General features: G+C 45.1%; 10 protein-coding genes and 13 non-coding genes across 23 annotated transcripts, besides 16 other annotated features; all 23 read right to left on the bottom strand.

Annotated features, from left to right (window-relative positions):
• Window positions 1-88: 88 nt before the first annotated feature.
• Tb09_snoRNA_0106 lies at window positions 89-163 on the bottom strand. Its single transcript, XR_002989780.1, has one exon. It is a non-coding gene; the product is annotated as an uncharacterized ncRNA (small nucleolar RNA).
• Window positions 164-205: 42 nt separating this feature from the next.
• Tb09_snoRNA_0105 lies at window positions 206-271 on the bottom strand. The gene has a single exon (XR_002989779.1). It is a non-coding gene; the product is annotated as an uncharacterized ncRNA (small nucleolar RNA).
• Window positions 272-1,105: 834 nt separating this feature from the next.
• Window positions 1,106-2,644, bottom strand: Tb09.211.3550 (glycerol kinase glycosomal; the record flags this gene model as incomplete). The annotated part of the gene is made up of 1 exon (XM_822405.1): window positions 1,106-2,644. One exon carries the CDS (start codon window positions 2,642-2,644, stop codon window positions 1,106-1,108), a length of 1,539 nt encoding a protein of 512 aa, XP_827498.1.
• On the bottom strand, window positions 2,644-2,699 carry Tb09_snoRNA_0104. Its single transcript, XR_002989778.1, has one exon. It is a non-coding gene; the product is annotated as an uncharacterized ncRNA (small nucleolar RNA).
• Window positions 2,700-3,147: 448 nt separating this feature from the next.
• Window positions 3,148-3,235, bottom strand: Tb09_snoRNA_0103. Its single transcript, XR_002989777.1, has one exon. It is a non-coding gene; the product is annotated as an uncharacterized ncRNA (small nucleolar RNA).
• A 97-nt stretch (window positions 3,236-3,332) lies between these two features.
• Window positions 3,333-3,441, bottom strand: Tb09_snoRNA_0102. The gene has a single exon (XR_002989776.1). It is a non-coding gene; the product is annotated as an uncharacterized ncRNA (small nucleolar RNA).
• Window positions 3,442-3,494: 53 nt separating this feature from the next.
• Tb09_snoRNA_0101 lies at window positions 3,495-3,565 on the bottom strand. The gene has a single exon (XR_002989775.1). It is a non-coding gene; the product is annotated as an uncharacterized ncRNA (small nucleolar RNA).
• Window positions 3,566-3,666: 101 nt separating this feature from the next.
• On the bottom strand, window positions 3,667-3,741 carry Tb09_snoRNA_0100. Its single transcript, XR_002989774.1, has one exon. It is a non-coding gene; the product is annotated as an uncharacterized ncRNA (small nucleolar RNA).
• A 42-nt stretch (window positions 3,742-3,783) lies between these two features.
• On the bottom strand, window positions 3,784-3,849 carry Tb09_snoRNA_0099. The gene has a single exon (XR_002989773.1). It is a non-coding gene; the product is annotated as an uncharacterized ncRNA (small nucleolar RNA).
• Window positions 3,850-4,681: 832 nt separating this feature from the next.
• Tb09.211.3540 (glycerol kinase glycosomal) lies at window positions 4,682-6,220 on the bottom strand (the record flags this gene model as incomplete). The annotated part of the gene is made up of 1 exon (XM_822404.1): window positions 4,682-6,220. One exon carries the CDS (start codon window positions 6,218-6,220, stop codon window positions 4,682-4,684), a length of 1,539 nt encoding a protein of 512 aa, XP_827497.1.
• Window positions 6,220-6,275, bottom strand: Tb09_snoRNA_0098. Its single transcript, XR_002989772.1, has one exon. It is a non-coding gene; the product is annotated as an uncharacterized ncRNA (small nucleolar RNA).
• Window positions 6,276-6,723: 448 nt separating this feature from the next.
• Window positions 6,724-6,811, bottom strand: Tb09_snoRNA_0097. Its single transcript, XR_002989771.1, has one exon. It is a non-coding gene; the product is annotated as an uncharacterized ncRNA (small nucleolar RNA).
• A 97-nt stretch (window positions 6,812-6,908) lies between these two features.
• On the bottom strand, window positions 6,909-7,017 carry Tb09_snoRNA_0096. The gene has a single exon (XR_002989770.1). It is a non-coding gene; the product is annotated as an uncharacterized ncRNA (small nucleolar RNA).
• A 51-nt stretch (window positions 7,018-7,068) lies between these two features.
• Tb09_snoRNA_0095 lies at window positions 7,069-7,141 on the bottom strand. Its single transcript, XR_002989769.1, has one exon. It is a non-coding gene; the product is annotated as an uncharacterized ncRNA (small nucleolar RNA).
• Window positions 7,142-7,242: 101 nt separating this feature from the next.
• Window positions 7,243-7,317, bottom strand: Tb09_snoRNA_0094. Its single transcript, XR_002989768.1, has one exon. It is a non-coding gene; the product is annotated as an uncharacterized ncRNA (small nucleolar RNA).
• A 509-nt stretch (window positions 7,318-7,826) lies between these two features.
• Tb09.211.3530 (hypothetical protein, conserved) lies at window positions 7,827-9,080 on the bottom strand (the record flags this gene model as incomplete). The annotated part of the gene is made up of 1 exon (XM_822403.1): window positions 7,827-9,080. One exon carries the CDS (start codon window positions 9,078-9,080, stop codon window positions 7,827-7,829), a length of 1,254 nt encoding a protein of 417 aa, XP_827496.1.
• A 290-nt stretch (window positions 9,081-9,370) lies between these two features.
• Window positions 9,371-9,411: a microsatellite.
• Window positions 9,412-9,875: 464 nt separating this feature from the next.
• Window positions 9,876-9,901: a microsatellite.
• A 221-nt stretch (window positions 9,902-10,122) lies between these two features.
• Window positions 10,123-10,176: a microsatellite.
• A 286-nt stretch (window positions 10,177-10,462) lies between these two features.
• Window positions 10,463-10,557: a sequence feature (A-rich).
• An 80-nt stretch (window positions 10,558-10,637) lies between these two features.
• Window positions 10,638-10,675: a repeat region.
• Window positions 10,676-10,681: 6 nt separating this feature from the next.
• Window positions 10,682-10,726: a microsatellite.
• Window positions 10,727-11,363: 637 nt separating this feature from the next.
• Window positions 11,364-11,391: a microsatellite.
• A 37-nt stretch (window positions 11,392-11,428) lies between these two features.
• Window positions 11,429-11,450: a sequence feature (AT_rich).
• Window positions 11,451-12,016: 566 nt separating this feature from the next.
• Window positions 12,017-12,059: a microsatellite.
• A 299-nt stretch (window positions 12,060-12,358) lies between these two features.
• On the bottom strand, window positions 12,359-12,571 carry Tb09.211.3520 (hypothetical protein, unlikely; the record flags this gene model as incomplete). Its single annotated transcript, XM_822402.1, has 1 exon — window positions 12,359-12,571. One exon carries the CDS (start codon window positions 12,569-12,571, stop codon window positions 12,359-12,361), a length of 213 nt encoding a protein of 70 aa, XP_827495.1.
• A 212-nt stretch (window positions 12,572-12,783) lies between these two features.
• On the bottom strand, window positions 12,784-14,991 carry Tb09.211.3510 (ATP-dependent DEAD/H RNA helicase, putative; the record flags this gene model as incomplete). Its single annotated transcript, XM_822401.1, has 1 exon — window positions 12,784-14,991. One exon carries the CDS (start codon window positions 14,989-14,991, stop codon window positions 12,784-12,786), a length of 2,208 nt encoding a protein of 735 aa, XP_827494.1.
• Window positions 14,337-14,424: a microsatellite.
• A 322-nt stretch (window positions 14,992-15,313) lies between the features above and the next one.
• Window positions 15,314-15,362: a sequence feature (AT_rich).
• A 743-nt stretch (window positions 15,363-16,105) lies between these two features.
• Window positions 16,106-16,139: a sequence feature (AT_rich).
• Window positions 16,140-16,156: 17 nt separating this feature from the next.
• Window positions 16,157-16,178: a microsatellite.
• A 112-nt stretch (window positions 16,179-16,290) lies between these two features.
• On the bottom strand, window positions 16,291-17,865 carry Tb09.211.3500 (hypothetical protein, conserved; the record flags this gene model as incomplete). The annotated part of the gene is made up of 1 exon (XM_822400.1): window positions 16,291-17,865. One exon carries the CDS (start codon window positions 17,863-17,865, stop codon window positions 16,291-16,293), a length of 1,575 nt encoding a protein of 524 aa, XP_827493.1.
• Window positions 17,866-18,016: 151 nt separating this feature from the next.
• Window positions 18,017-18,043: a microsatellite.
• Window positions 18,044-18,216: 173 nt separating this feature from the next.
• Window positions 18,217-18,251: a sequence feature (AT_rich).
• Window positions 18,252-19,259: 1,008 nt separating this feature from the next.
• Window positions 19,260-23,099, bottom strand: Tb09.211.3490 (hypothetical protein, conserved; the record flags this gene model as incomplete). Its single annotated transcript, XM_822399.1, has 1 exon — window positions 19,260-23,099. The coding sequence occupies one exon, from the start codon at window positions 23,097-23,099 to the stop codon at window positions 19,260-19,262; it is 3,840 nt and encodes a 1,279-aa protein (XP_827492.1).
• Window positions 23,100-23,832: 733 nt separating this feature from the next.
• Tb09.211.3470 (hypothetical protein, conserved) lies at window positions 23,833-24,300 on the bottom strand (the record flags this gene model as incomplete). Its single annotated transcript, XM_822398.1, has 1 exon — window positions 23,833-24,300. The coding sequence occupies one exon, from the start codon at window positions 24,298-24,300 to the stop codon at window positions 23,833-23,835; it is 468 nt and encodes a 155-aa protein (XP_827491.1).
• A 935-nt stretch (window positions 24,301-25,235) lies between these two features.
• On the bottom strand, window positions 25,236-26,264 carry Tb09.211.3460 (hypothetical protein, conserved; the record flags this gene model as incomplete). Its single annotated transcript, XM_822397.1, has 1 exon — window positions 25,236-26,264. The coding sequence occupies one exon, from the start codon at window positions 26,262-26,264 to the stop codon at window positions 25,236-25,238; it is 1,029 nt and encodes a 342-aa protein (XP_827490.1).
• A 134-nt stretch (window positions 26,265-26,398) lies between these two features.
• On the bottom strand, window positions 26,399-26,959 carry Tb09.211.3450 (hypothetical protein, unlikely; the record flags this gene model as incomplete). Its single annotated transcript, XM_822396.1, has 1 exon — window positions 26,399-26,959. The coding sequence occupies one exon, from the start codon at window positions 26,957-26,959 to the stop codon at window positions 26,399-26,401; it is 561 nt and encodes a 186-aa protein (XP_827489.1).
• Window positions 26,841-26,877: a sequence feature (AT_rich).
• Window positions 26,960-27,159: the final 200 nt, after the last annotated feature.

The raw sequence follows: 27,159 nt of genomic DNA, 5'->3' as shown, positions 1-27,159 counted from the left end.
CATACGTTTATATGTGTGATTGTGCTTCAACGCATGTACAAGAGAAGTTAATGAAAGGGAAGTCACACCCCATACACTGCCCACGCAGGCATCAGTAGCCCTGAAGGATATCGTTTCATGCTTCAACACTCAGTAGCGGAGCAGGGTTAATATCATCACGATCCTGCGTATACAGTAAAGCAAGCCGACGAGGTCCGTCACATTAGTATCTCGGTCGCCTTCATTCCCCACAACACCACAAAGAGACGCATGAGGTACACAGGCAACCTTACAGACAAAATTGATTAGATATTATTATTTTCTTTAACGCTACTACAAGGTGGGAGATGGAGTTAGGGTATTGAGAAAAACTGTGACAGCAGCAGATATCTTAGTATCCCAGCCAAGATTAGCACAGGAAGATCTCAAGGAAGTGAAAGTGATGGAGGATCACACTTCACCACAAAGTGAATGCATTCTTCTTTTCCACTCCTCCAATTCAGCCAAATCATGGCCCGTTGGTGTTATTGTTATTATTTCGGCACACATTAAAAAAGAGAGAAAAAGGAAAAATAAAAAAAAATCAATATTCGTCTTGAGTGTTACTTATTGCCGTGGCATTCCTTTTCACGGCATCCGCGTGTGCGAAACCGCGCCAAGTATAAACCCCACAGCAAATACAGTTGGTGCCATCCCCCGTGTCAAACCTCGACGGAATGAACCAAGTCAAAAAGCCGACTCCCTACAAACAGAAACCGCAGCCACTTCTGATGCTTCAAGGACACGAAACAGAAGTGATATTCCACGAGGTCATATGACCGGAACGTGGTTGATATAGAAGGCAACCGTACTTAGTGGTGTGTGTGTGTGGGGGGGGGGCGAAAACAACAAAACATAGGGATATCAACAAAGAAGGAGCAATAGTGACCAAATCCGAAGGAAACAATAAAAAAGTGTTGAACAAAAAGGGAAAATATTGGAATGGGAAAACATAACAAAACGTGGTAGGTCCCAAGATAATCCTCTTAAAAACAAACAGAATCTTCGAGATGATTTAGAAAAAAGATATACCGTTCAGCCTGTTAGTCCATTACGCAAATCACAAAGCACACATAACCTCAGAATACTACAACTTTGCCCACTTCGTCCTCTTGAGCGCCTCGCGCCACTCTGCGATCATTGCCTCACGCTCCATGGCAGAGCCGCTGGGGCTGACAGTCTTCCACGAATTCTCGCGTCGCGACACGGCCTTAACTTCTTCCAATGAAGTCCATACACCAGCCGCAAGTCCTGCACACAGTGCCGCACCGAGTGCAGTTGTCTCATGCATTGATGGCACTAAGATGTCCACGCCCAACAAACTTGCTTGAATCTCCATGAGCAGACCGTTCTTAGACAACCCACCATCAACACGGAGGGAGCTCAGGTTAAGCCCAGCGTCACGTTTCATCGAACCAACAACATCGTTCAACTGGAGAGCAATGGCCTGCAGCGCAGCGCGGATGACGTGCGCGCGAGTCGTCTTGAGTGTCATGCCCACGATGGTACCACGGGCCGATGGATCCCAATAGGGCGCCAACAGTCCAGAGAAGGCGGGCACAAAGACAATACCTTGCGTCCCGGGGACACTGCGGGCCAACTTCTCACACTCTGTGATATGACTGAAGAGGTTCATGTTCCTTCTCATCCACTCCACCGTAGCACCAGCGCACGCGATCGCGCCTTCCAGTGCATAGTAGCATGGTCCATCGCGGCCCACCTGGAAGCCCACTGTCGAAAGTAAACCGTGCTTCGAGAAACGGGCCTCCTCTCCCACGTTCATCAACAGGAAGCAGCCGGTGCCGTATGTGTTCTTGGCCTCACCCTTCTCGAAGCACATATTTCCGAAAAGCGCGGACTGCTGATCACCAATACTGCCCATAATAGGCGTCCTCTCGTTGAGGGCAGCTGCAACACCGCATTCGTCCGTCTCCACATATCCGAAGAGTTCACTGTTACTGCGAATCTCGGGGAGCGTTTCCATCGGGATCTTCAGTTTCTCGCACAATTCAGGAGACCATTTCCGCGTGCGCAAATCCATAAGGAAGGTGCGTGACGCGTTCGTCACGTCTGTCACAAACGCCTTGCCACCACTCAGCTTGTACATGAGCCATGTGTCGATCGTGCCGAAGCAAAGCGTCCCACGACGGCATGCGTCAGCAACAGCTGGAACATTCTCGAGCATCCACCGCATTTTGAACGCAGCGAAATACGTGCTTACAGGCAAGCCAGTAATTTTGGATGCGAACATGGAATCCCCACCACCGAGCTCCGCAGTCACCTTCTTGGTGATGTCGTACGTGCGCAGGTCATTCCAAACAGGGGCGTAGCACAGCGGTTCCTTGGTAACGCGATCCCACGCCACCGTTGTCTCACGTTGGTTCGTGATACCAATCGCCTCAATCTTGCGGAAAGAGGCGTCCTTTTGCCTCAGCTTTGCGATGGCAACGGACATGCACTTGCATGCGGAGCGGAAAATCTCCATCGGATCATGCTCCAACCAGCCGGGGTGGGGTGTGTGCTGGGTATGGGGAACCTGGTGCACCGAGACGGGGCGCTGCCGCTCATCGAAGATGATGAAGCGGGTGCTGGTTGTTCCCTGGTCAATGGATCCGACGTACTTCATTTTCTCGTTTACGGATAGTTTTGTCTTTCTTGAAACAATAATAATAATAAACTTAGTGGCTAACTCTCCTACAGGTCGGCATTGCAGATTATGACGCGGACGTAGATATAAATGCAGTGAAAACACATGAAGACGAGGATTGCATTACCAGAGGTGTATGAGCGCAATAACATCAACGTGGGTGGCGATTAAGGGAGGCGAGCTTCACAAAATTACACCAATGTATGCCAACAAAACCAAATTACACCGATAAGCAACGACTCTAGCTTCGTCATACTAACCCAACGGACCATCAAATAGGTGAGCCACGACAGGTAGCGAACAAAGCATGGTAGCGGGTGAACATAACACATTCCACTTTTACGTTCATATGCTTAACCGAAACATTAGCCAAAATTCAACAATGACTCTAACACGCACCTCAAATCCAAATGTAGCGAGATGATGGGGAAAAGTGAAAATAAACATCTTGTGAGAGATGAAGTGATTGAAAGATGGGAGAGTGATCATATTGCTTACGGCGTCGCGTTCGAATCCAACAGTCACGTACACACTCGTGTGTCCTGACGCATTATGGATGTAATCATAGTAGCGTACGTGTGTTTAGGGTATGTACGGTTGCAACAGGGAAATGAAGAGAGGGGATAGAGGTAAGTAAAGTAAGGAAGATGTGGCACCCGTACCAAAGTAGTCAGTGCCCTACAGCGTGTGCGGGCGGTTCCATGCACAATCACTTGTGCGTCACGGGGAGTTTCCGACTCAGTGTCGATATGGTGAATACATGGATCATCATGTGGCCACTACGTCACACAACATATGAATGAAACCACTGTTGAGTAACAGACGCCGCTTCTTGGCCCGGTAGAACGACCGTCGTAGAGATAGAGAGTATACACTCCACGTGGTAGCTGGCGGGCCTACACTCGCCAGGTTGCATACGTTTATATGTGTGATTGTGCTTCAACGCATGTACAAGAGAAGTTAATGAAAGGGAAGTCACACCCCATACACTGCCCACGCAGGCATCAGTAGCCCTGAAGGATATCGTTTCATGCTTCAACACTCAGTAGCGGAGCAGGGTTAATATCATCACGATCCTGCGTATACAGTAAAGCAAGCCGACGAGGTCCGTCACATTAGTATCTCGGTCGCCTTCATTCCCCACAACACCACAAAGAGACGCATGAGGTACACAGGCAACCTTACAGACAAAATTGATTAGATATTATTATTTTCTTTAACGCTACTACAAGGTTGGAGATGGAGTTAGGGTATTGAGAAAAACTGTGACAGCAGCAGATATCTTAGTATCCCAGCCAAGATTAGCACAGGAAGATCTCAAGGAAGTGAAAGTGATGGAGGATCACACTTCACCACAAAGTGAATGCATTCTTCTTTTCCACTCCTCCAATTCAGCCAAATCATGGCCCGTTGGTGTTATTGTTATTATTTCGGCACACATTAAAAAAGAGAGAAAAAGGAAAAATAAAAAAAATCAATATTCGTTTTGAGTGTTACTTATTGCCGTGGCATTCCTTTTCACGGCATCCGCGTGTGCGAAACCGCGCCAAGTATAAACCCCACAGCAAATACAGTTGGTGCCATCCCCCGTGTCAAACCTCGACGGAATGAACCAAGTCAAAAAGCCGACTCCCTACAAACAGAAACCGCAGCCACTTCTGATGCTTCAAGGACACGAAACAGAAGTGATATTCCACGAGGTCATATGACCGGAACGTGGTTGATATAGAAGGCAACCGTACTTAGTGGTGTGTGTGTGTGGGGGGGGGCGAAAACAACAAAACATAGGGATATCAACAAAGAAGGAGCAATAGTGACCAAATCCGAAGGAAACAATAAAAAAGTGTTGAACAAAAAGGGAAAATATTGGAATGGGAAAACATAACAAAACGTGGTAGGTCCCAAGATAATCCTCTTAAAAACAAACAGAATCTTCGAGATGATTTAGAAAAAAGATATACCGTTCAGCCTGTTAGTCCATTACGCAAATCACAAAGCACACATAACCTCAGAATACTACAACTTTGCCCACTTCGTCCTCTTGAGCGCCTCGCGCCACTCTGCGATCATTGCCTCACGCTCCATGGCAGAGCCGCTGGGGCTGACAGTCTTCCACGAATTCTCGCGTCGCGACACGGCCTTAACTTCTTCCAATGAAGTCCATACACCAGCCGCAAGTCCTGCACACAGTGCCGCACCGAGTGCAGTTGTCTCATGCATTGATGGCACTAAGATGTCCACGCCCAACAAACTTGCTTGAATCTCCATGAGCAGACCGTTCTTAGACAACCCACCATCAACACGGAGGGAGCTCAGGTTAAGCCCAGCGTCACGTTTCATCGAACCAACAACATCGTTCAACTGGAGAGCAATGGCCTGCAGCGCAGCGCGGATGACGTGCGCGCGAGTCGTCTTGAGTGTCATGCCCACGATGGTACCACGGGCCGATGGATCCCAATAGGGCGCCAACAGTCCAGAGAAGGCGGGCACAAAGACAATACCTTGCGTCCCGGGGACACTGCGGGCCAACTTCTCACACTCTGTGATATGACTGAAGAGGTTCATGTTCCTTCTCATCCACTCCACCGTAGCACCAGCGCACGCGATCGCGCCTTCCAGTGCATAGTAGCATGGTCCATCGCGGCCCACCTGGAAGCCCACTGTCGAAAGTAAACCGTGCTTCGAGAAACGGGCCTCCTCTCCCACGTTCATCAACAGGAAGCAGCCGGTGCCGTATGTGTTCTTGGCCTCACCCTTCTCGAAGCACATATTTCCGAAAAGCGCGGACTGCTGATCACCAATACTGCCCATAATAGGCGTCCTCTCGTTGAGGGCAGCTGCAACACCGCATTCGTCCGTCTCCACATATCCGAAGAGTTCACTGTTACTGCGAATCTCGGGGAGCGTTTCCATCGGGATCTTCAGTTTCTCGCACAATTCAGGAGACCATTTCCGCGTGCGCAAATCCATAAGGAAGGTGCGTGACGCGTTCGTCACGTCTGTCACAAACGCCTTGCCACCACTCAGCTTGTACATGAGCCATGTGTCGATCGTGCCGAAGCAAAGCGTCCCACGACGGCATGCGTCAGCAACAGCTGGAACATTCTCGAGCATCCACCGCATTTTGAACGCAGCGAAATACGTGCTTACAGGCAAGCCAGTAATTTTGGATGCGAACATGGAATCCCCACCACCGAGCTCCGCAGCCACCTTCTTGGTGATGTCGTACGTGCGCAGGTCATTCCAAACAGGGGCGTAGCACAGCGGTTCCTTGGTAACGCGATCCCACGCCACCGTTGTCTCACGTTGGTTCGTGATACCAATCGCCTCAATCTTGCGGAAAGAGGCGTCCTTTTGCCTCAGCTTTGCGATGGCAACGGACATGCACTTGCATGCGGAGCGGAAAATCTCCATCGGATCATGCTCCAACCAGCCGGGGTGGGGTGTGTGCTGGGTATGGGGAACCTGGTGCACCGAGACGGGGCGCTGCCGCTCATCGAAGATGATGAAGCGGGTGCTGGTTGTTCCCTGGTCAATGGATCCGACGTACTTCATTTTCTCGTTTACGGATAGTTTTGTCTTTCTTGAAACAATGATAATAATAAACTTAGTGGCTAACTCTCCTACAGGTCGGCATTGCAGATTATGACGCGGACGTAGATATAAATGCAGTGAAAACACATGAAGACGAGGATTGCATTACCAGAGGTGTATGAGCGTAATAACACCAACGTGGGTGGCGATTAAGGGAGGTGAGCTTCACAAAATTACACCAATGTATGCCAACAAAACCAAATTACACCGATAAGCAACGACTCTAGCTTCGTCATACTAACCCAACGGACCATCAAATAGGTGAGCCACGACAGGTAGCGAACAAAGCATGGTAGCGGGTGAACATAACACATTCCACTTTTACGTTCATATGCTTAACCGAAACATTAGCCAAAATTCAACAATGACTCTAACACGCACCTCAAATCCAAATGTAGCGAGATGATGGGGAAAAGTGAAAATAAACATCTTGTGAGAGATGAAGTGATTGAAAGATGGGAGAGTGATCATATTGCTTACGGCGTCGCGTTAGAATCCAACAGTCACGTACACACTCGTGTGTCCTGACGCATTATGGATGTAATCATAGTAGTGTACGTGTGTTTAGGGTATGTACGGTTGCAACAGGGAAATGAAGAGGGGGGATAGAGGTAAGTAAAGTAAGGAAGATGTGGCACCCGTACCAAAGTAGTCAGTGCCCTACAGCGTGTGCGGGCGGTTCCATGCACAATCACTTGTGCGTCACGGGGAGTTTCCGACTCAGTGTCGATATGGTGAATACATGGATCATCATGTGGCCACTACGTCACACAACATATGAATGAAACCACTGTTGAGTAACAGACGCCGTTTCTTGGCCCGGTAGAACGACCGTCGTAGAGATAGAGAGTATACACTCCACGTGGTAGCTGGCGGGCCTACACTCGCCAGGTTGCATACGTTTATATGTGTGATTGTGCTTCAACGCATGTACAAGAGAAGTTAATGAAAGGGAAGTCACACCCCATACACTGCCCACGCAGGCATCAGTAGCCCTGAAGGATATCGTTTCATGCTTCAACACTCAGTAGCGGAGCAGGGTTAATATCATCACGATCCTGCGTATACAGTAAAGCAAGCCGACGAGGTCCATCACATTAGTATCTCGGTCACCTTCATTCCTTCTTTATAAATTTTTTTTTCAATTCTGCTTTTCCCTCTTGCTGCGTGACTAATATATGTGTGAGTGTTTTGTTGATGTCAATTTTGCGTTTTTGACGAATGTAATGATGACGGTGTCTTGTGTTCGATGATTATATATATTTTTTCTTGTTAGTGTGTTTTTAACTTAATATTTTTTGTCATTTTTTTTTTTACCTACCGAAAGGATGTAAGCTCAACAAAGGAAGATTGTTAGATGTTTTTTATTTTTTATTTTTTGAGATACACAATAAAAATGTAATATTGAAGATATTCTTGCTTCTGCCGTTAAAATGTACAAAGAGGCTAATTGCATTGTCCTTGAGATGCAGAAACCTACGGTGCGTCAAGGAGCATATCCTGTGCTGCTTTCCTGTTCCGGCGAATGCCAATATTGCCTGATGCTGCAATTAAGAATGGGAGCTGCTCATAACTTCATGTGTTCAAGCGCGGTTGTGGTATCCTTTAGCGGTAGCGGAGATCCTTTTACGAGAGCATCCCCTCGCAAACCATTCTTCAAGTCCTCTTCCCGCTTTTGAAGCAACTTGGCACTTAGTTGCCCACTCCCTGATATTGTTACCCTCTGGCACATGCCAAGTTTCTCGAATCGTCTGTTTCTTAGTGCCACGAGACACATCGGTGGATCCGTGGGATTATCTGCGTTCTTGTACTCAATGAAGGTCCACTTGGCTGTGTTGGGAGAATTCATTGGTATGACAGCGAGACCTTGGACAACAAGTGGGGCAGCAAACTGAGCGTCCGGCGATAGCCACGGTGTTGTGCTGGAAGTTTCTACCACCTCTTTTAAAATGTTCTCATATTTTGTACCTTTTTGTTCAGAGTTAAACTCCCTCACAACAGGGCATCGAGTGGGTATAAGAGGTTCGTCGACGTACGGCGCGGCAACACGCACTGTTGTGACTTTGCGCGAGGTCACACCATCTGGGTCATACACAAACAAGAACTCTCGGAAATCTTCAAAGCGTCGCTGAGTTGCGCGACGGTGGTAAGTCATTTCCTTGGCAATGGCTTCGTCCATTTCAATTGCCTCGGATGGAACGGGCACATTATACATTCGCATCATATTCTCGTCAACCTCCAAGGGCATGCTCGGAGGGAGTCCCTCTTCCATGGCTATCCGCCTCGACCGCTTCTCTTGGGTAACACGACGAACGAGCAGATACCGCTCAAAAGCGATGATAAGTACAACCACTGCAGTTCCCAATATAAGGGCCATCTCGTAACCCTCATACAACCACAGAATCTCGTGCATGAATGCTCGCTGTTGAGTACCGCGCATTCGTGCATTTGTGGTAGAGTGATGGGGGCCCTTTTTCCATTGCTTGGTATAATGGTCCTCCTTGTCGGCATCAGCAGTGTTGCCTTGGCTACCCCAAAACTCCGATTGGTGGTGAGTTTGGGTGTTCATGTTGTTCGACCGCCACTCACGGTGGGTTGCGCGCAGTTGCCGGTATGCGGCGTTAATCTCACGGAATTTTCCCGCATCACCGTTTGGCATGTCGGGGTGGTACAACTGCGCAAGTTCATGGAAGCGACTCTTCACCTCATCGAAGGGAGTGTTTGGTTCAACTCCCAAAACCTTGTAAGGATTACTCTGGCAGGAGCCTGTAGCGGAAGATGATGCCGAAGAGAGGAGAACAGCCACGCGGCACTTAAACATTATATGAATCTTTCGATGTACTGACGCATGCACGAGCACCTTTGAACTAATTTGCCCTTCACAAACACACCCACGCAACCAACAACACGCAAACCAATAAGTTATATATGTATATATCTATACGTGTGTGTGGAATAGGGATACCGTTACTTTAAAACGGTTAAAAGAAATGATTATGTGCGACGAAACAGTGTACCTGTGACGTCTCCGCTAATATACAAAGATTCACAGTATGAAGATGTGCCTAGGAAAAATATGTGAGTACGAACGATAAGTCTACCTAATATAAAAATAACAACAACAACAGCAACAACAACAACAATAATAATAATTATTATTATTATTAGAATCAACACGCTGACTCGCACTTCCCGTTATCACCTTTTAGACGCTACACCGCGAGGCGCCAGATTAAACTTCACCGTCCCCTCGGCTCCTATGAATTTCAAAAAGAACCTCTATCCGTGTGATTCAACGAAACGAAGGTAAAAACACAGTGACCAGAAAAAGAACTGAAGGGGAAAAGAATACAAGCAACAGTTGTAAAGGAAGAATCCGACGAGAAAACAGGTTAAGTTTGTCCCAGAGCGAAAGCAATATAAACTAAACAGCTTTGTAGTATTCATCACATGTAACAAGTGCGGAAGGAGGAAGAAGAGAATTATTCACCGACTGGCTACGACACAGTTTTGGTTAATTTTTATTTTTAATTTCTTCTTTCTGTTGACCTTTTATTTTTCTCTTAACATTATAAGAGGAAGAAGAAAAAAGGAAGGTAGGTAACCCCTCTTTTGCATATATATATATATATATATATATATGCCACGACATCCGCCCCTCGCTCATTTATAATTTTTATTTTGTTTCACCTCGTCCTTCGTTATATCCAGTCTTGTTAGCTATCCTACCATTATATATCCGAACCACTAACAGGGACACAGTAGAAACTCAAAGTGACTTTTTCTTTTTGCCTCTTCCTTAAACATGGAGGCAGAAACAGGTGGTGCATGCCTTCACCCGGGCGATTACCGTTTTCCCACCAAAACAAACGAACAGACACAAAAAAAAGTAAAAAACAAACAAACAAACAAACAAAAAATGATCGTGGATCACTGTCAGCTTTCTTTCAATAATAATATTCGTTCACTACCCGAAACGACAAAACACACACATACACACAACAAAACACTGCTCTCATTTTTAAGGAACGGTACCTTCTTCGTTGCTTAAATATTTATTTTCTTCACCTACATACCTCTACACCACGCACTTTCCCTCATTTCTCTTTACGACCCCTTCGTAAACTAATAAATTAATTAATTGCTTCACTCACTCACTCACTCCTTTTCATGTCCATTTGAGTGCGTGTGTGTTTGTGTGCTTTTTCTTTTTTTTTCTTTTTTTCACTCCTTCTTCCCACAACTATTTCGTTTTTCCTCTTTTCTTCACTCATTTATTTATTTCTTCCTTTCCTTTTATAACACAACATGTGCTACCCAGCTAGTGTCGACACGATGCGGTGGGATAATCATAAAAGGGTGTAATAAAGCACATATTGGAGGGAAGGAAAGAAAGAAGGAAAGAAGAGGAAAAAAAAACGAATATACATATACATATACATATATATATATATATATATATATATAGGATTTTTTTTTTAAAAATGGGAAGGAGGGTAACTCATGGTGCACTCAGCACATCTCCATTCCCCCACGCAAAACACATGGACATGCTAAATCATACGACGAAGGGAAGTGATGGAAGGAAATATTAATATGGTGAAAATAAATAACAAAAAAAAAAATGAGAATCGTCTCCCCCCCCCCAAAAAAAAGTAAACGGAAAAAACAACAACTTTAAAAAAGTAAAAAAAAAACAACGCCAAACTGTTGCTAGAAACCCCTGGCCCCAGATTGAAAGCAGAAAACGAAGGAGAGTAAAAAATTGACGTGGCACGCGACGACTGACGCGCACAAACCACAAAAAACAAGTAGAAAAAAAAAAGGAACAAGAAAAAGGAAGATGAAATACGGCAAAGAAAAGAGTGGGAAGAAAACAATTTAGATTGTAAAACGTTACGAAGTATATGTGCCGCCTGCGGTTTATGTTTCAAAGGAAGCAAGAGTAAACGGAGAGATCAGATGCATTTTTTTATTTTTGTGTGCGTGTGTGCACATGTTAGTGTGTGTTGGGACTGGAGGTGAAAGTGAAGATGGTAATAAAAATTTTAAAAAAAGGCAGTTGCAGCAGAGCACCCCTTTCATCAACATCATCAACATCATCCACACACACACACACACACACACACACATGCTATTGAAGGAAGGAAAAGGTGATACCGAAAGATGAAAAAAAAAATAAAAAAAAAAACAGACCTGACAACAACTCCTCACACTTGTCGCTTGAACGACTTTTGCGTCCCTGATCCCACCACCAGCACGCTCCTCCCCCCTCCGCTACTTTTTTCCTTCTCTTCGCCAATCCTTTGTTTGTTTATTTCATATGTTTGCATTGTGCTCCCGTTGGATCTTAGCTTCAGTGCGCCCCCTTTTTTTTTCCTTCTAATTATTTTTTCTACTTGTAGTTTTACTCTTTAATATTTTTCTTTTACTGGATTCATTATTATTATTATTACCATTACCGTTATTCCCGAAAAGCCCCCCCCCCCCGAGTAGCGTCACCAACCGGTAACGTTACTGGTTAGTATCCAGTTTTACTTGTATTTCCCTTATTACTGATAGAAATATCTGTTTCTTAATTTTCTCTCTTCTATCTTTTGTTATTAGAAATTGTGCTTGTTTACTTTTTTTTTACTTTTGCTTTGGGTGAAAGGGAAGGAGAGTAAATTCGGAGTTCTTTTGTCTGCTCAGGTCTCCATTTCCTTTAACATCTATCACCACACGGTTTTCCACTCCGTAAACTAAAGAAATGACACGTGTAGATATGCAGATAAATATAAATAAATATATATATATATATTACACTTTTGTGTACGTGTGCGTGTGTGTGGGTGTTGGTGCTTGTTGAAAGATAGGTAAGCACGGACCATGTCCACTCGCCCCCTGCCTCTCTCCCACTTACTCGTCACTGTCGTCCATTAGAGTACGAAAACAAATACTGAAGGGATACAGTCACTTAAAAAACGGGAGAATACCCTCAAAATTGAAGTTGTATTCATTGCTTGTGCACTTCATGGCACCGAAATGCCGACGTCGTGCTCCCTCGCCTTGTCGTTGCATTCGATTCCTTAATCTTGTGAGGGCTTTTATGACTCTTCACTAACACAGTTTTCCCTCTCTCGTGCGGGAACGACGACATATGGAAGGTGCGAAAGTATGCGGATAAGCTACACGACCACCTCCCCCCTCACGCACTGTGAAACGGGTGGGAGAAAATAACACATAAACAGCGAATGATATGCACCCATTTCCCCTCTTCCTCTGAATCTCCTTATCATTCGAACTCATTTTTCGTTCCTTCTCGTCTTTCATGCGTTCATTTATCTCTTCAATTATTTTTTTTCGGTTGTCTCTCTTCACCTTGCTGCCAAGTATATATATATATATATCATTCACTTTTTGCAGACGCACACGACACAATGTATGCTTTTTCTCTTTTTCTTTTCGCCCCAACCGGTTCTCTATTCCCGGTCATTCCTCTTTTCCCTATTTTATGCTACCGCTCTGAGGATTGTCGGACATCGTTAGAAGCCTCCGTCATCCACATTCGATTCTTTGCGTTCCTGCTGCTGCTGACCGCCTTGGCGGCCACCTCTGCCAGTAGCGGCTTCACCCCATGTCGAGTTTCCAAGTGGAGCAGCGGCACGGCTTTCGCCGCCACCTCGTCGGTTCCCACCGCGCGTGCCGCCAACAAACCGCTCTCCCTCTACGGCATCCTTTTCATTTTCAAGCCACATAGGTACCTCCTGTTCGTGTTCACGCAGGTAGTGGTACAGTTCCACAGCAAGATTGCGGTTATTTCTGTCGTAAAATGAAGTTGCAACTCCCTTGTTTCCAGCTCGTCCGGTACGCCCGATACGGTGGGTGTAATCATCCATTTCCTTTGGTAAGTCGTACTGAATAACATGGGCAACGTTGGGGATATCAAGACCGCGAGAAGCAACGTCAGTTGCCACCAAAATAGGCGTAATGCCGCTCTTGAAATCTTTCAATGCGATCTCTCGGTCGCTCTGGCGGCGGTCACCATGGATAGTGGTACTGGGGATGCCGCTGCTTTTAAGGGCACTGTGAAGTTGCTCAGCTGACCGCTTGGTCTCCACAAATATCAGGACAAGATCAGTTTGCTTCTGCTTGTAAATGATATCGAAAAGTTTATCCTTCTTCTCCGCTTCCGGCACCCGCTCAAGTTTTTGAGTTATGTTTTTCGTTGTTGAGCCCACACGGCCGACCGTTAGGAGGTAGTACTTCGGTCGCAGGTACCGTTTCGCGAGATTGAGAATGCGTTGTGGAAAGGTAGCACTAAACATGAGTGTTTGCCTTTCCTCACTTGAAGGCATGTCGGAGTAGCGTGAGGCAACAAGGTACTCAATCTGTTCTTCAAACCCCATCTCAAGCATACGATCCGCTTCGTCCAGAATGAGAAACTTGACACAGCTGAAAGAAACAATGTTACGATCAAAAATGTCCTTCAGGCGGCCTGGGCAGGCAACAAGAATATCGTTCTCAAAACGCGTAGGGTACGGTGTGCCACCGTAAACGACATCGTAGAAGATATCTGTGCGAAACGTCAGTTTGCGGACTTCATCATATATCTGCAACGCCAATTCTCGAGTTGGAGCCATGATGACGGCAATGGGGTGGCTGATGCGGTCCTTTGCTGGAGAAACACCATTTTTTAGAATGTAGTGCACGACTGGAACAAGGAATGCTGCTGTCTTTCCGGAACCTGTCTGCGCGCATGCCATGAGGTCATTACCGTTAAGACAGACGGGGATACCGTAGCGCTGAACGGGGGTCGGTTCCTTATATCCACACTTTGCAATATTCAAAGCAAGTGCTGGCTCGACGAAGAGGTCTTCAAAGCTTTCAACAGCATCAATGTCACGGGGGACGATGTCGACGGGAATACTGGCATAGTTCTCGAGAGAGATACCTTTTTGTTGATGATGACTCTCGAACAGCTTCTCGATCTCCCTTTCGTCGCGACAGTTCTTACGGAAACGTGGCGCGCGTTGTGTGCGGTTAGGGTTCGTAGAAATGGGATCCATTGTGGGAGCTGTATCGGGCCTCCTCTCAGGCTGCCGTTGCTGCTGATTGTACTGCTGTTGTGGCGACGCTACGGCCTCTTGTTCATCCTCCTGCTGTGGTTCCAGCTGCTGCTGCTGACCAAACGGCTTTGGGTTTTGTTGCCTCTGTTTCTGTGGTTGCCTCTCGTTGTTATCTCCCCCGAAGAAGCCCCTTTCACCGTCATTATCCCCTCTACCACCATACTGCCGGCCTCGGCCCCGGCGGCGAGGTCTGTCATAGAAATCAACGTCAAACCGTCCCCTCTGCACCGGTTCTGATTCTTCCGTTGGTTGTCTCTCCTCTTGAGGAGCCTGGTCATTCATTAACCCCTCACGCGGTGGCTGTTGTTGTGCCCGGTTCTCGAAACCAAAACTGCCTTCACGGAATCCGCCACCGCCACCGCCACCGCGACCCCTGCCGCCACGGCCTCGATAACCTCCACCGTAACCGCGATTGCCTCTTTCACCATCCCCTTGCGGGAACCTCCCCCACGGCTTTCCCTTACGTTCACCCCCCTCATCTGAGCGGAAATCACCCCGAAAGGCCCAACGGCCCCCTCGACCCGCGCCACCGTTGTTCACTGGCGCGTTACGTTCATTGTTGTTGAACTCACGAGCCGGAGTGTCACTGGTGGTGCCGTTGTTTTCTGTGCGGGATAAACTCATAAAATAAATATTTCAAAGCAAACCCCTCTTGCGACCCTTCCCTACCTTCTTCTTCTTTGCTGAATAGTAGCTACATTTTATTATTATTAATTGTTGTATTTTGTTTTTTAGGGGGTGGGGTATAAAAAAAAAAAGAATAAATAAATCGAAGAAAGGTAATTAAGCATGGAGCAATACTCACTAAACAAATTGCCCATTAATTTTTTTTTGTGAAATCGGAAAGCACACACACACACTTTTTCGGCTTCTCCTAACTTCGTTTGTTGTGTTTCATAACACCAACAGTTATGTCAGACGCAGAGCCACTACCGCGCGATTGAAGTAAAAATTGTAAAATATAAGATTATAATTAACATATAACATTTAAAAATGGAGCGATAAAATGGAAAATGCATACGAAAAAAAAAGTGGGTAAGACAAAAAAAATTGAATGGCAAACAATGGTCGTTCCATCATTTGATCCCACATTCGCAATGAGGTGCGGAGGGGTTACATATCGATTGCGCTTCCTCTTTATAAGCAACAAGTCAAGTAAATTCCCATTAAGCTTTTTTGTACATCATTTTTATTCCTCACTGTTTGATTGACTTTTTTTTTTTCAAATTCCAGTCGGGGGTTCCTTTGTTTAAAGCCTTTCAGTTCTCCTTAACACCTATTACCGTCACACCTTCTTCACACACTCACTTTTTCCCCTCTTATTATGTATTCCCGTTCATGTAAGTAATAAATCACTATTTAACATTTTTTATTTTACAACATATGTCTGTTGCACACAGATCACAACTCCATCTTCTCCCCTTTTGATCACATATTCTTCTAAGTTTCTTCAAGTTACTGTCCTTTTTTTTTCTTTGTTGATGCTAAGCCATTTGATGGTTCAAATTATCATTACATCACTTCCTTCTTCGCTTCGTTTTAATTTCTTTTGTTGCTACCATTCTTATGAAGTTAGCATCCCCCTTTTTCACGTTGATTTTCATGTCGCTGCACTCCCTCACTTTACTTAATTACTCCATAAAATATATATATCCTCTCTGTACCACCCAATCCCCTCCCCCCCATAAAAAAAAATTGTGCGCAGAAAAGTAATCAAGGTAAGTAGATAAATAAGATGAAAATTTTTGTAAAAAAAAAAATAATAATAATAAGGTAAAAAAAAACAACAAAGCAAGCAAGCAAGCAAGCAAATCTCACGCAGCCTCTCGAACGCCACCAGCACCCAAAAGAGGAGGAAAAAAAAAGATTTCGTTGCATTACATTTCCTCTACTCGTCCAGCACTTTTTCCCTGTCCATAGTTTTCATGCTGTTGGAACCTCCAAGTGGAGTGTGTCGATAAATTTTTGCAGATGCGGAAGGTGCTGTTCCCAATCGCATGTTGACGTTTCCCATCGGAGCACCATAATTTCTTCCGCTAGTGGGACTACATATGTCCGACAGCTCATCCCGTCCTTTTCCTCATATAATTGTGCGCATCGGAAGCCGCTCAGATCGCAGGTAATGCATGGCACACTTCCTCTCATCCAATCCGTAAAGTGAAACAGTGCATTGTGTCTGAGGGCATCATCTGTGTGTAATGATCGTTCCCATGTGGGTGGTAACTGCCTCACACGACGCATCATTGCATTTGGCAACGCAGCAGTGGAACCCAAAGGATAATACATGAGGCAGAGATCGGTTGTTAAAACCGGTTCGCAAATGACACCGTGATGTGAGTTTATAGGAAAATGAACGCCTAAATGTGCGTGGTGGAAGACGACAGAAACTTCACCAGCGCTCAATAACAACCTGGAGCCCGACACCTTTAAATTAATCTCCCGAGTCACATCACCATTACTGGCGCCATTACCGAGATTATGTGATATTTCGGTTAGATCCTCCATGTGGATTAGTTGAACAAGTGAAGAGACTCGCATGCATTGGGGGCCAGGACATGAAAATAATTCATCAAGTGTTTTACCAGAAATCAACGCGTCTATAGTTGCTGCATCAAATACGATTCGCTTTTGTGCCAATACATCCCCTTCAAGGGAAAAAATGAAATCTTCATTGTCACGTGCACTGCGGACAGTAAGAGCAGATGCAGCGGTAAACTGAACCACACGGTTACCGTAGCGGCAAGCGATGTGTAACTTCCCCTGCAGCGTACCGGCAGAGGTTCCAGCAAGTCGGATTTCGTCTACGAGAGGTGTGGGGCAGCAAGCATCGAGAAGTTTCTGCAGATCTTGTAAAGAAATTTGATTGGCCAGCTGAATATTTCCCACTACATTTTTCTCTGGCATGGTACACGGCGTTATCACGAGCGACGTAAAATAAGGGCCGTTACGACCGAATATCACCACCACCCGTTCAGCAGGGTCAGTTACAATGTGACTGAAAGCGTCAGTGCAACACAACAACCCAACATCCTGCAACTGCTTTATTGGTAGGCCTCTCTCTGCAGTGGACTGCATAAAAGGTACGCGTTGCATGTACTGAAGGAAGAAAAAAGACATATCATGCGGGTCCTTCCCATTGGCCGTCATGTGCGGAAAAGGTCCTTCACAAGTTATAAAACAGCTACGCTCAAAACCAACCGCATCCGTCCACGACAAAGGGAGAACAGCCATCTGCGGTGGATAAAATAGCGGAGCACCAACCAACATATTTTCAGGTAGTTTGTCAGTGTTAATATAAATCGGCAAGTAAGAAAGAGCGGATGTCATGCACCCTGTATCCTTCACTTCATTCTCTTGTTGAAAATGTTTTTTTATGGAATCGGCACGCTGTGACTTCCTCCACCGTCTAAAAATTGCCAACAATAGAAGCACACCAACGCCTTTGGAGGCCAGTTTCCCAAGTACCGCAACACTTCTACTGGTACAAGCGGCTTGCATTTCTTAACGTTAGTAAATTCCAGTTTTATACCAGGTGTTAAATTCCTTTAATTAAGCACAACCTCACACACATACAGAAATGAGTATGCCTATCCACCAGGAAAAAAATTTCCTGGGTCCTTTACGGGCACTCTTAACGCTGACATGACATTGTGTGTGCGTGTGTGTGTGTGTGTGTTGAGGGATGGGGAATGCCAAAATTAAAAAAAAAAGAGAGATAAATTTCAAACGTTTAGAAAAACTCGTTCAGACACGACGAGCGCATACACAGACATCTGCTTCTCTTATCAATAAGTGCGTCAGATACTTTAAACACAGCGGTACCACATTGATAGAGAGGGGGTGGAAAACAAATTAATATATTTTTTTTAAAAAAAAGAAAATAACAATAACAATAGCAATAGCTGTAACAATAACAACTATTACTATCATTGTTACAAATATCACAATTATAAATAGGAGTGTACAAACAGAGGAACCTATTATTGCGTATTCGCTCCGTTCTTCACGGTTTTTCCGACTTGCAAAAAAAAAACAACAACACAATTCAGCACATAACTCATCGATAACATGATAGATACTTCTCTCCTCTTATTTCCTCATAATTCAACGGGAAGAATTGGAAATAATGAGAGGACTGCGATATAGAGCCACATCTCTGTGTATGTACATAACAAAACCATAATGAAGTACGCCCACCACTTGTCATCATTCTTCTCCCCTTATCTTCTCCTTCCTTTTCTTCCATAATTTTGTCTTGTCTTTTTTCTCCTCCGTAAAGTTGTGTTTCTGCCAGCGGCAACACAACTGTTCACGACAAAAAAAAAAGCGAAAGCAGTGCATATGGATAGAAAATACATAACCAAACAAAACACATATACACACACGGATCGTTGTAATACGCACACAACAATAACAACAACAATATTAGTAAAATGACATCAAAACAAGCATTGAGATGTGGAAAGAGGCACGTAGACAACCAACAAGAAAAACATGGGGCCGTGTTTGGAAGATGAAACAAAAAAAGAGAAACCATATATTTTTTTTAATTTTTGACGGAACATTTTCGCTGTTTCTTTCTCCCTTTTCTCCGCTCTCTCTTTGTTTTATGGAAAGAAAAAACAAAACACCCTTTTAGTGCATATTTGCCTACGTCCTCAGAGCTCTAATGACAACGCTACAAACAACTAAAAGAATGAAACCATAGGTCGTTCAGCCAAAGACAGTTGTTGGATAATGTATGATGTCAGCAATGTAAACAAAATAAAAGTGAAAGTGAGTATGACAGTGAAAAATGAAAAGTGAAACGATCCGCAATTCACAATCCAAAGGCAAGGGACCGGTGAATTTCTTTTTTTTAATATCCAATATATTATGTCAAACCTCTACACCTATGAACTGTCTTGAAGGAATGAGGCTTTGTTCTTTTTAATTTTCTCATGTCTCTTCCCACCGCGGAAGCAACGATGCATTTCCTTTTCATACATGTGAACAAGTTCATCTAACTGCCTACTTACATCGTCTTCTCCCACGTTGTGTTGTGCGTCGAAGGGTTCACCGGTGCAAAACTCCCACTTCTCGCGAGCAGACATTTTTATCGGTTGTACTTTGCCTCGATACCCGGACCGCGGAGTTTTTGTTCCGGGCGAAAGTGCACTGTTGAAAGGACGTGGACTCAGTTGAATACCAGCAAGAGTAAGTTTTTTCAATCCGACATCCCCTGATTCTGATATAGTTTTACCTCCTGGTGGCGGTGTCACCGCTGTACCTGGTTTTTTCGTCCTAGTTAATCCAACAACAGACGGGTCTATTCCCTTCAATACGTTTTCGAGGAGATTTGCGTTACGCCTCAAGTTGTTTGGCAGGTCCTCACCGGACTCAACCTTCGAGTCGGGCAAAGATCCAACTATTTTTGCAGGGCGAGTCATCATATCACTGTTGTGGATGTACGTGCCACGAGACCTCTCCGCTGCATGGTGCCATTTCTTCCTCTTTAGTGCTGCTAACCAAGTGATTTCCGGAGTCGCGGCGGGAACCGGCTGTGGTTTTACATCCCCTTCAACGACCTCCGGGATTTTCTCTTCTTCTGCTTTCATGAATGCCCCGAGGGTTACACAAGGTGCTTTGCGAGCACTGCGCAAGGCCGATCTGTTGTGTTGCTTCCTGTTGATGGACGGGAGTGGACCGACGCCGAGAGCCGCCGAGTTATCCTCCTCCGTGATAAACGCGGTAACCTCCTGCCTTCGTTCCTCCATCAGAGCACAACTTACACATTTCTTTGTGGTGCCCGTATCAGCAGGAAGGCAATATGGAGCTTCCTTGACCACAACGGTACCTGTTTCTGGTCTACTTTCACGATCATTATTCACCGCGTCAAACGCGGGCCTCGGGGGAAGGCGTGTCATGAGCAATTGCCCAACCTCCCTTCCGTCCACGTCAAAAAGTTTTACATTGGAGTCACCTCCACATGATATAATGACCCGCAGACCAGGAAACCACGTCATGTAGTTTGCGGCTGAGTGATGGGCGGTGATGGTGTGCGCTAGTGGAGGAGTATTCGATAGCCTTGAATCTCTCGGCACATCCCGAAGCCTGTACCTTGTGCGCTTCTCAAATGAGCAAGGCAGTAGTCCATAGTCCTGCACCAAGGGACAAAGAGAGTAAACAAATATTTTACCGCTTCCATCTGCGACGAAAAGGTTGTGCAAAACGTCATCAAATGCAATGGCTGTAATCAAGCTACTGGATTCTTTGCGGCAAATTTCACGCAGTAAACTGCACAGGGAACTGTCGCAGGACTCACTACTTGCCTTGACGGATGCCGCGGCAACGGATGGTAATAATTCCTCTTGATATTTGTATTCCTTGGTTTCACCAAGTCCAAGTGGCAGCCATGTAGTTTCATTTCCAAGTGATGAACTGTCCTCATTATCCTTTTTAGGCCGTGCGATTGGTTTTTGGCCCTGAGACTTTGCAATACCTTCCAAGTTGATGGAAGCTAACATTGTGTAACTCACTTCTGCGGGTGGAAGTGACCACAGAACAATCTGTCCCTCCTTACTTCCGAGTGCCAGTACTGGTAATGTACCGAATATAGCCATCACGTGTACGGGGAACGGCGCTTCTATGGGGAAAGGGACGAGGGACGTTTGCCTGTAATCGATAAAATAAATGTAATGGTCGTCACAACAACAAATAAAACCAAGTTCGTCGCTCAAAATGAGGGATCGCAACTTTCTTTTGGAGACGGAAATACTCATCGTCCATGGCACGGATCGCTTTTCGTTGCGAACAGAAATCACCCCATTCTCAGCCATGCTAACTAACATGTTGTGTTTGTAACTAAAACACATTTCCCTTATTTCTGAATTGTGCATCGAGTAGGTGTCGATCAGTACATAATCCTTTGATGAACGAACCTCAATGACACCTTCAGCTAAGGCATAAAATATACGATTTCGTATCGGGTCGACGCACATGGCAACAACTTCATACCTGCCAATAGGAATATCCGATTGGGTGACTCGATCAAAAAGCGAGCGCCGGTAACCGCCTTTAGCGTCCCACACACTTGTACGGGTAGGACCCTGTAATACAATTAGTTCATGCTGCTCATCAAAGCATGCGTAATATAAGACGTCGGCATCGGCAATAGTACAGTCGCTACGGCGATCATATCGCAGCGAAACTAATGCGTCAGCCGAGCTAGACACAATTTCATGTGTGTTGGCAAAGTAACAAAAGGAGGAAATACATCGACTTTTTCCAGTTTTGAAGTTCTTAGAGTTGTGGGAAGTACCATTTTTTGACCCGTTTAACTCTTTGCCCACCATGTCCAAACTAAAGTCACTCTCGGAAGACCCGTCAGCAAACAGCGTCTGCACGCAACGAAGAAGCCGAAGATCCCATATTTTTATTCTCCCTGTGTTGTCTGCTGTGATCACCTGCGGCAGTCCCGGTGCATTGGTTAAACCAATTACACTCCCTCTGTGAACCTTAAATGAGTCGTCGACAAGTGGTGTACTACGAGACTCGGACGAGGAACGAACATCCCACAGTAAGAGTTCGTTTCCATATGTGACACACGGAAAACAATTAAAAGGTTTATTATACTCTACAAACCGAATGGTCTCCGTCATCTGACCCATAACAACGGAACGACCTGTTTCTACATTCGTCGAGACCACGCGATGATCAAACCCCACGGAGAAGAACCATTCATCAGTCATTACAAAGTCAATAATGCCACCGCTTTCACACGAGTGAATGCCCTTGTATACGTGCTCGCTAACCATATCACACACGTATCGTTGTTTGGGTACCTTCCAGTGCTGAATGTTGCCATTGCTCCCGGCTGTGAAGAAAGAGTAAGGAAGAGAACTGTTCCCTAATCTCAATCTTCGCACAATCCCATCCAGATGTAAGGGATTCATGACACCCATGCGGCTAACGGACAAAAAGTTCCACCAACCACGAATTGTCGCGTCGTCCCTAGAATAACTTAGTAAAATATCAGGTCCCGGAAGGTACTCCACTGAGGTCGGTGCTGCACCTCCAACTTCCCTCGGTGTGAACTGCTTGGCTATACTGAAGTCTGACCTCTTCATAAGAGTTAGAGGATGAGAACCTGTGACGACAGCAAAAAGGGATTTATGCTGCGGAAGTCCGTGAATCGACTTTATGGCCCTCGATCTTGTGGAGGAACGGAAGAAGGAGTAGGAGTGCATACTCTGAAGTGCCGATGTAATGTCTTGTGTCGCCTCCTCTACAGCACGCTGTAACATATCATCCCATGTGATAAATCCATCACGATCGGAATCTACAAGGCTAAAAAGGTAGTCCAAATGACAAAGTTTATCATTTTCATCCGCCTCCATGAGAACCGAACCAAAGCTGCGCGGTTTGCCAGATTTCCTTCGTGAAAAAGAGAACAAGGGTTGCTTTGAAAACCGCGGTTGAAGACCGCTGGCACCACCACTTCTCATTCTCAGTGTTTCTGCATCCACATCCGTAAGTAAATTCATAATGGTTGTTTTAGATGTTGTACAACGACGCGTTTCGGTACCCTCTTCACCCTCCGGCTTCGATAATACGTTCTGAAGTACAAAAGTACGAAAATCTTCTAAACACATTCCATTCGGAAAACCTCCAAACCCCCCTCGAATGATATCGGCACTGCTGTCATTGTGGCTGAGCAGAGCACATACATTAAACATACGCATGTCTTGCATTGTCAGATAAGCCAAAGAAAAAAAAGCAAAAACTAAAATTCGTGAGACGGGTGAAGACAGGCTCCGCCTGCTCACTGCGTTTCTCCGAACGCTTTCTAATCAGAACTATTGCTTTAATTATAAATTGTGTCAAATCCAAGAGAGGCAAGGTGTAGAACGAAAGGAAAGCGAGCTTTACAGAACGCGGTTGTGAAAGAGAACGGCAAAACCACGGAAAAATAAAACTACGCAGCATAGATATCTCTAAGTTATCACATATTTTCTTTACACACAGTGTGAACACGTTTCTCGAGGGGTCAACATCCCCAACCCTTCGTACATACATCAACCGCACCAAGAGGATTAAGGGATAGGAAAGAAAGAAAGAAAGCACCAATCAGGTTTAAAAGCTTTCACCTTCCCCTATTCTCTCTACCATCGCACACACATACACACACTCTTTCTATCTCATTTCTTCTCAAATGATCCCTTGTTATTGCATTTATCTCAACGATGATCCGTCGAAAGAAAAACTGAAGGGCACAACCACGTGTCAGCGCCTTCAAGAACAATTTTTTTAAAAAAAAGTGGGAAAAAGTAACGAAGTGCCTGCCACAAACAAACTTCGATTAGAAGACCTATCGCTCTGAGTATCACAAGCGATTTTCAGCGACCTAAAGGACACAAACCGTGCATACGTACGGACAAACGTGCGCTCGCCAGCAACCGTACTTTAACTGCTGTCCCTTCCATTCTAACCGCCATGGCGCCACACCACAACATTCGCTCCGTCTAACTGGAAGTGGCAGAAGCAACGCTGCTGGTGTGTGACATATGTGGCAAATGACCGCCCATAAATAACGTGCCAAGTCCCTCCAAGGGCAGCTTCTACATTTACTTTCACTGCCTGTGCGATATCCCTCAATGCGGTACGCTCCACCTCGCGTTCGAGCTCCTTCCGCGATCCCTCCTCCTTCCGCCATGTGTTGCGAGTGGGAACGAGCACAAATCGGTTGTATGCGTCCACTGTAATGCTCATAATGCGTTGCAATGTTTTGTCGGGAATGTCTGTGTACACCGTCACGCGTGACAGGGAAGCCACAAACGGGTCCAGCTCCGTTTCTGTGTTATGAGTGGAGGAGCGGTTGCTCGTGGCACCAATTGAACTTATTCGAGTGGAGGGCCGCATGGCCGAGGGGGAACGATGGCTTCCACTCGACATCTAAAGATCTTCTTTTCTTTAAGATAAAGGAATCTATGAGGCGATACCTAAGACAAAATATATAGATTAGATGGGGGAAAGAAACAGATAAGGTGTACTTGAATTATCCACACAAAGAAGAAACAACAGTTGAAATACTATTTTATCCTTAAATTCGAGTAGGGGTGATTGGAAGTTTAAGTGTTAAACGTGCGAGAGACCAAGGGTCGAGGGACTCAACTACTGAACACGAAAAATAACTGGCGTCAAAAACACGATTCTCGTCGCAAATCATAAATATCGAAAAGACGAAAGAACTTTCAAGCTACCAAACACATAAAACACGAGAAACCATATTCCATCCATAATATCATGCTCTTCTGACGCTCCACACCCGGTGTAATCCCAAGTCGACAGACCTCCAACAACAGTTCTGCGGCTCCTCATCAATGTGGTATGCAGGAACATACATACATGCAAATGAATGCCTCTACGCAGTACGATGATACAAGAAGTTAACTTTTACCACCACAGAAAATTTCAAGCAGCAGCATCAAAAAAAAAGCTCCCAACTAGCAATATAACTCGGAAGCATCAGCGCAAACGTGCAAATGTATGAATTTGAAGAGTGTTATGCGATAAAAAGTTAACAACGTATAATTTCTGTGCTACATTAATCGGCTCGCGGGTGGGGAACCATCTGCGCACCCTGAGGTCATCATCACAGTGGTGGCGCGAGAGCGAAAGTGTGGAAAGGAAAAGTAGAGAATAATAGAAACAAAGGGGAGAAATCAGTGGACTGAAAAAGAAGATAGATGTGCACTATAACATATACATATATATCTATTTCAACGAGAGGAAAGGGGTAAAAAGAGAGTGAGATCGAATAAATATAAAACACCATGTCATACTACCAAATTTAAAACAAGCGAAATACCGAAGATCGCCGGTTCTCATCATGAAAGAAGAAAAATAATTTTTTCCAAACCTTGAACAAACCCAACCACTTCCTCAGGAAAGTGTAACCGCCTGTCGCCTGAGCGAGAGAAGTCAATCAAATAAACGTTCACCATATCATTCATACTATTGATCCCTTCACTTACGGTAACATTTCTGCCGCAACACCCCGTCGCATCGTACACAATCAATAACGACGCGGACACAAATGCTATTCTCTCCAATAGCATTTGACCCAAATGACCCTTTAAGAAATCAACTAACTTTTGAACGCGCTGACGGCAGCACCGCGAGCGCGCCATTGCATGCCGATCGTCAATTATGGTCGTCTCATTGGTATTCGATGTGGTCATTAGGGATGCTGTGGTAAAAAAGGAGCGAAGTGCACGGCGGTGGCTCTCTTCTGTTTCCAGTGCATAACCCATGTCTTTTGTGAACTCTTCTAATTCAAAGCACTCCCCGATGTCGTTATTTTGGCGACAAAATTGGTGATGTGCACCGCAAAATCGTATGGGTTGGCTTCGTCGAAGCTGCCTCTTATGTATGCGCTCCACCTTGTCGGGTAATGTGTGCGGTGAATGCCGCACATATCCAAGTTTGATATCAAGCACACAAGGTTTATGAAATGTCGCGGTTACATCAACTAAAATTATTTCCCAACGAGTTGTGTCCATTACTTCATTGTATCCATGTGTGTCAGCGCTCATCTGTTTTAGTTGCGCGAAAATTGACTTTAGTAAAGGTCGCGACGCCGGATCATGGACATAAACCCAATTATCCGAAGCAAAATTCTCTGGAGGCAACAGCGCTACGAGCGGTGGAACAAACGTTGCCAAAATCGCAAATGCCTCATCTTCTGCCAGCAACATCTCCAGGTATATGAGCGCCTCCCAAGCTGTAACCCTTTTTGTGATAGTTGGTGTGCCAATAGAAGTTTGAGGCCCTCGCTGAATGTTGCATTTGTGACCACTCACGACAATTAGATCCGGTTTTGCAACGGAAGACAAGTTTTGGCAAATATTTAACATTCCCCTACGTTACCTTCTATTTTCCAAAGCACTTTTTTTTAGCGCATGGGATACCGTCAATACGAAGATATAAGCACACATGTAGATATACGGAAAGAGAAAGTCAGTGCAAATATTAAGTAGAACGCAGAATTTCAGAGAGAGCGAGAGAGCGACAACTGGGGGGAGGAGGGGGAAGGGCAAGAGCAAAGCAACTTACGGGATAATAATAATAATAGGACATAACGGAGATATGAAAAAAAGGAAAAGAACAGTAAGAACACTGCAACGCCGATGCAACGTCTCGGTAAGGGGTGTCCGCAAATGCAAGAATCAACAACATTACACCGGGAGTGCATTCTGGTTAAGGTAAATGAAAAGTCTAAATAACAGAAAGACAAGGGATGGGAACGGGAACGGGAAGAAAACGAAAAAAAAATGCAGCCAAGGTCATTTTGCTGCACACAGTAACACATCACTCGGGGAATAAAGTGTGTCTTCTTAAGACACACGCCAATAAAAAAATGGAGGAATATTATTAAAACAGCAGGATAGCGGTGACAAAAATAAAATGAAATAAAATCGATTGTATAAACGTAAATATAAATAAATATAATCAACATTTTTTTATTTACGAAAACCGTCCCCCCTTTCCGTCTCCATTTTCCTTCGCAGCCCCCCCCCCCAACACACAAACGAATGACTTCATCTCCCATTCCCTTCTCGCAAACCCGCTTCTCCTCCCCTTTCCCGCATCGCCTCCCCACAGATTGGGTGTCATTTCATTTCCTCGTTCTATTCTTTTAACCGCGATTCTTTTTTTCCCTTTCCTCGCACAATGTTGGTAAAATGAAAAGAAAAAAAGTAATTACTTTTGCGCTGCTCAACGAGAAAAACAAAGGGGAGTGCAGTAAGA

Source organism: Trypanosoma brucei, chromosome 9, assembly GCF_000002445.2.
Source record: "Trypanosoma brucei brucei TREU927 chromosome 9, whole genome shotgun sequence".
Lineage (NCBI taxonomy): Eukaryota > Euglenozoa > Kinetoplastea > Trypanosomatida > Trypanosomatidae > Trypanosoma > Trypanosoma brucei.
Note: the sequence above shows the minus strand (reverse complement) of the source record. Positions and strands in the feature narration are given on the sequence as shown.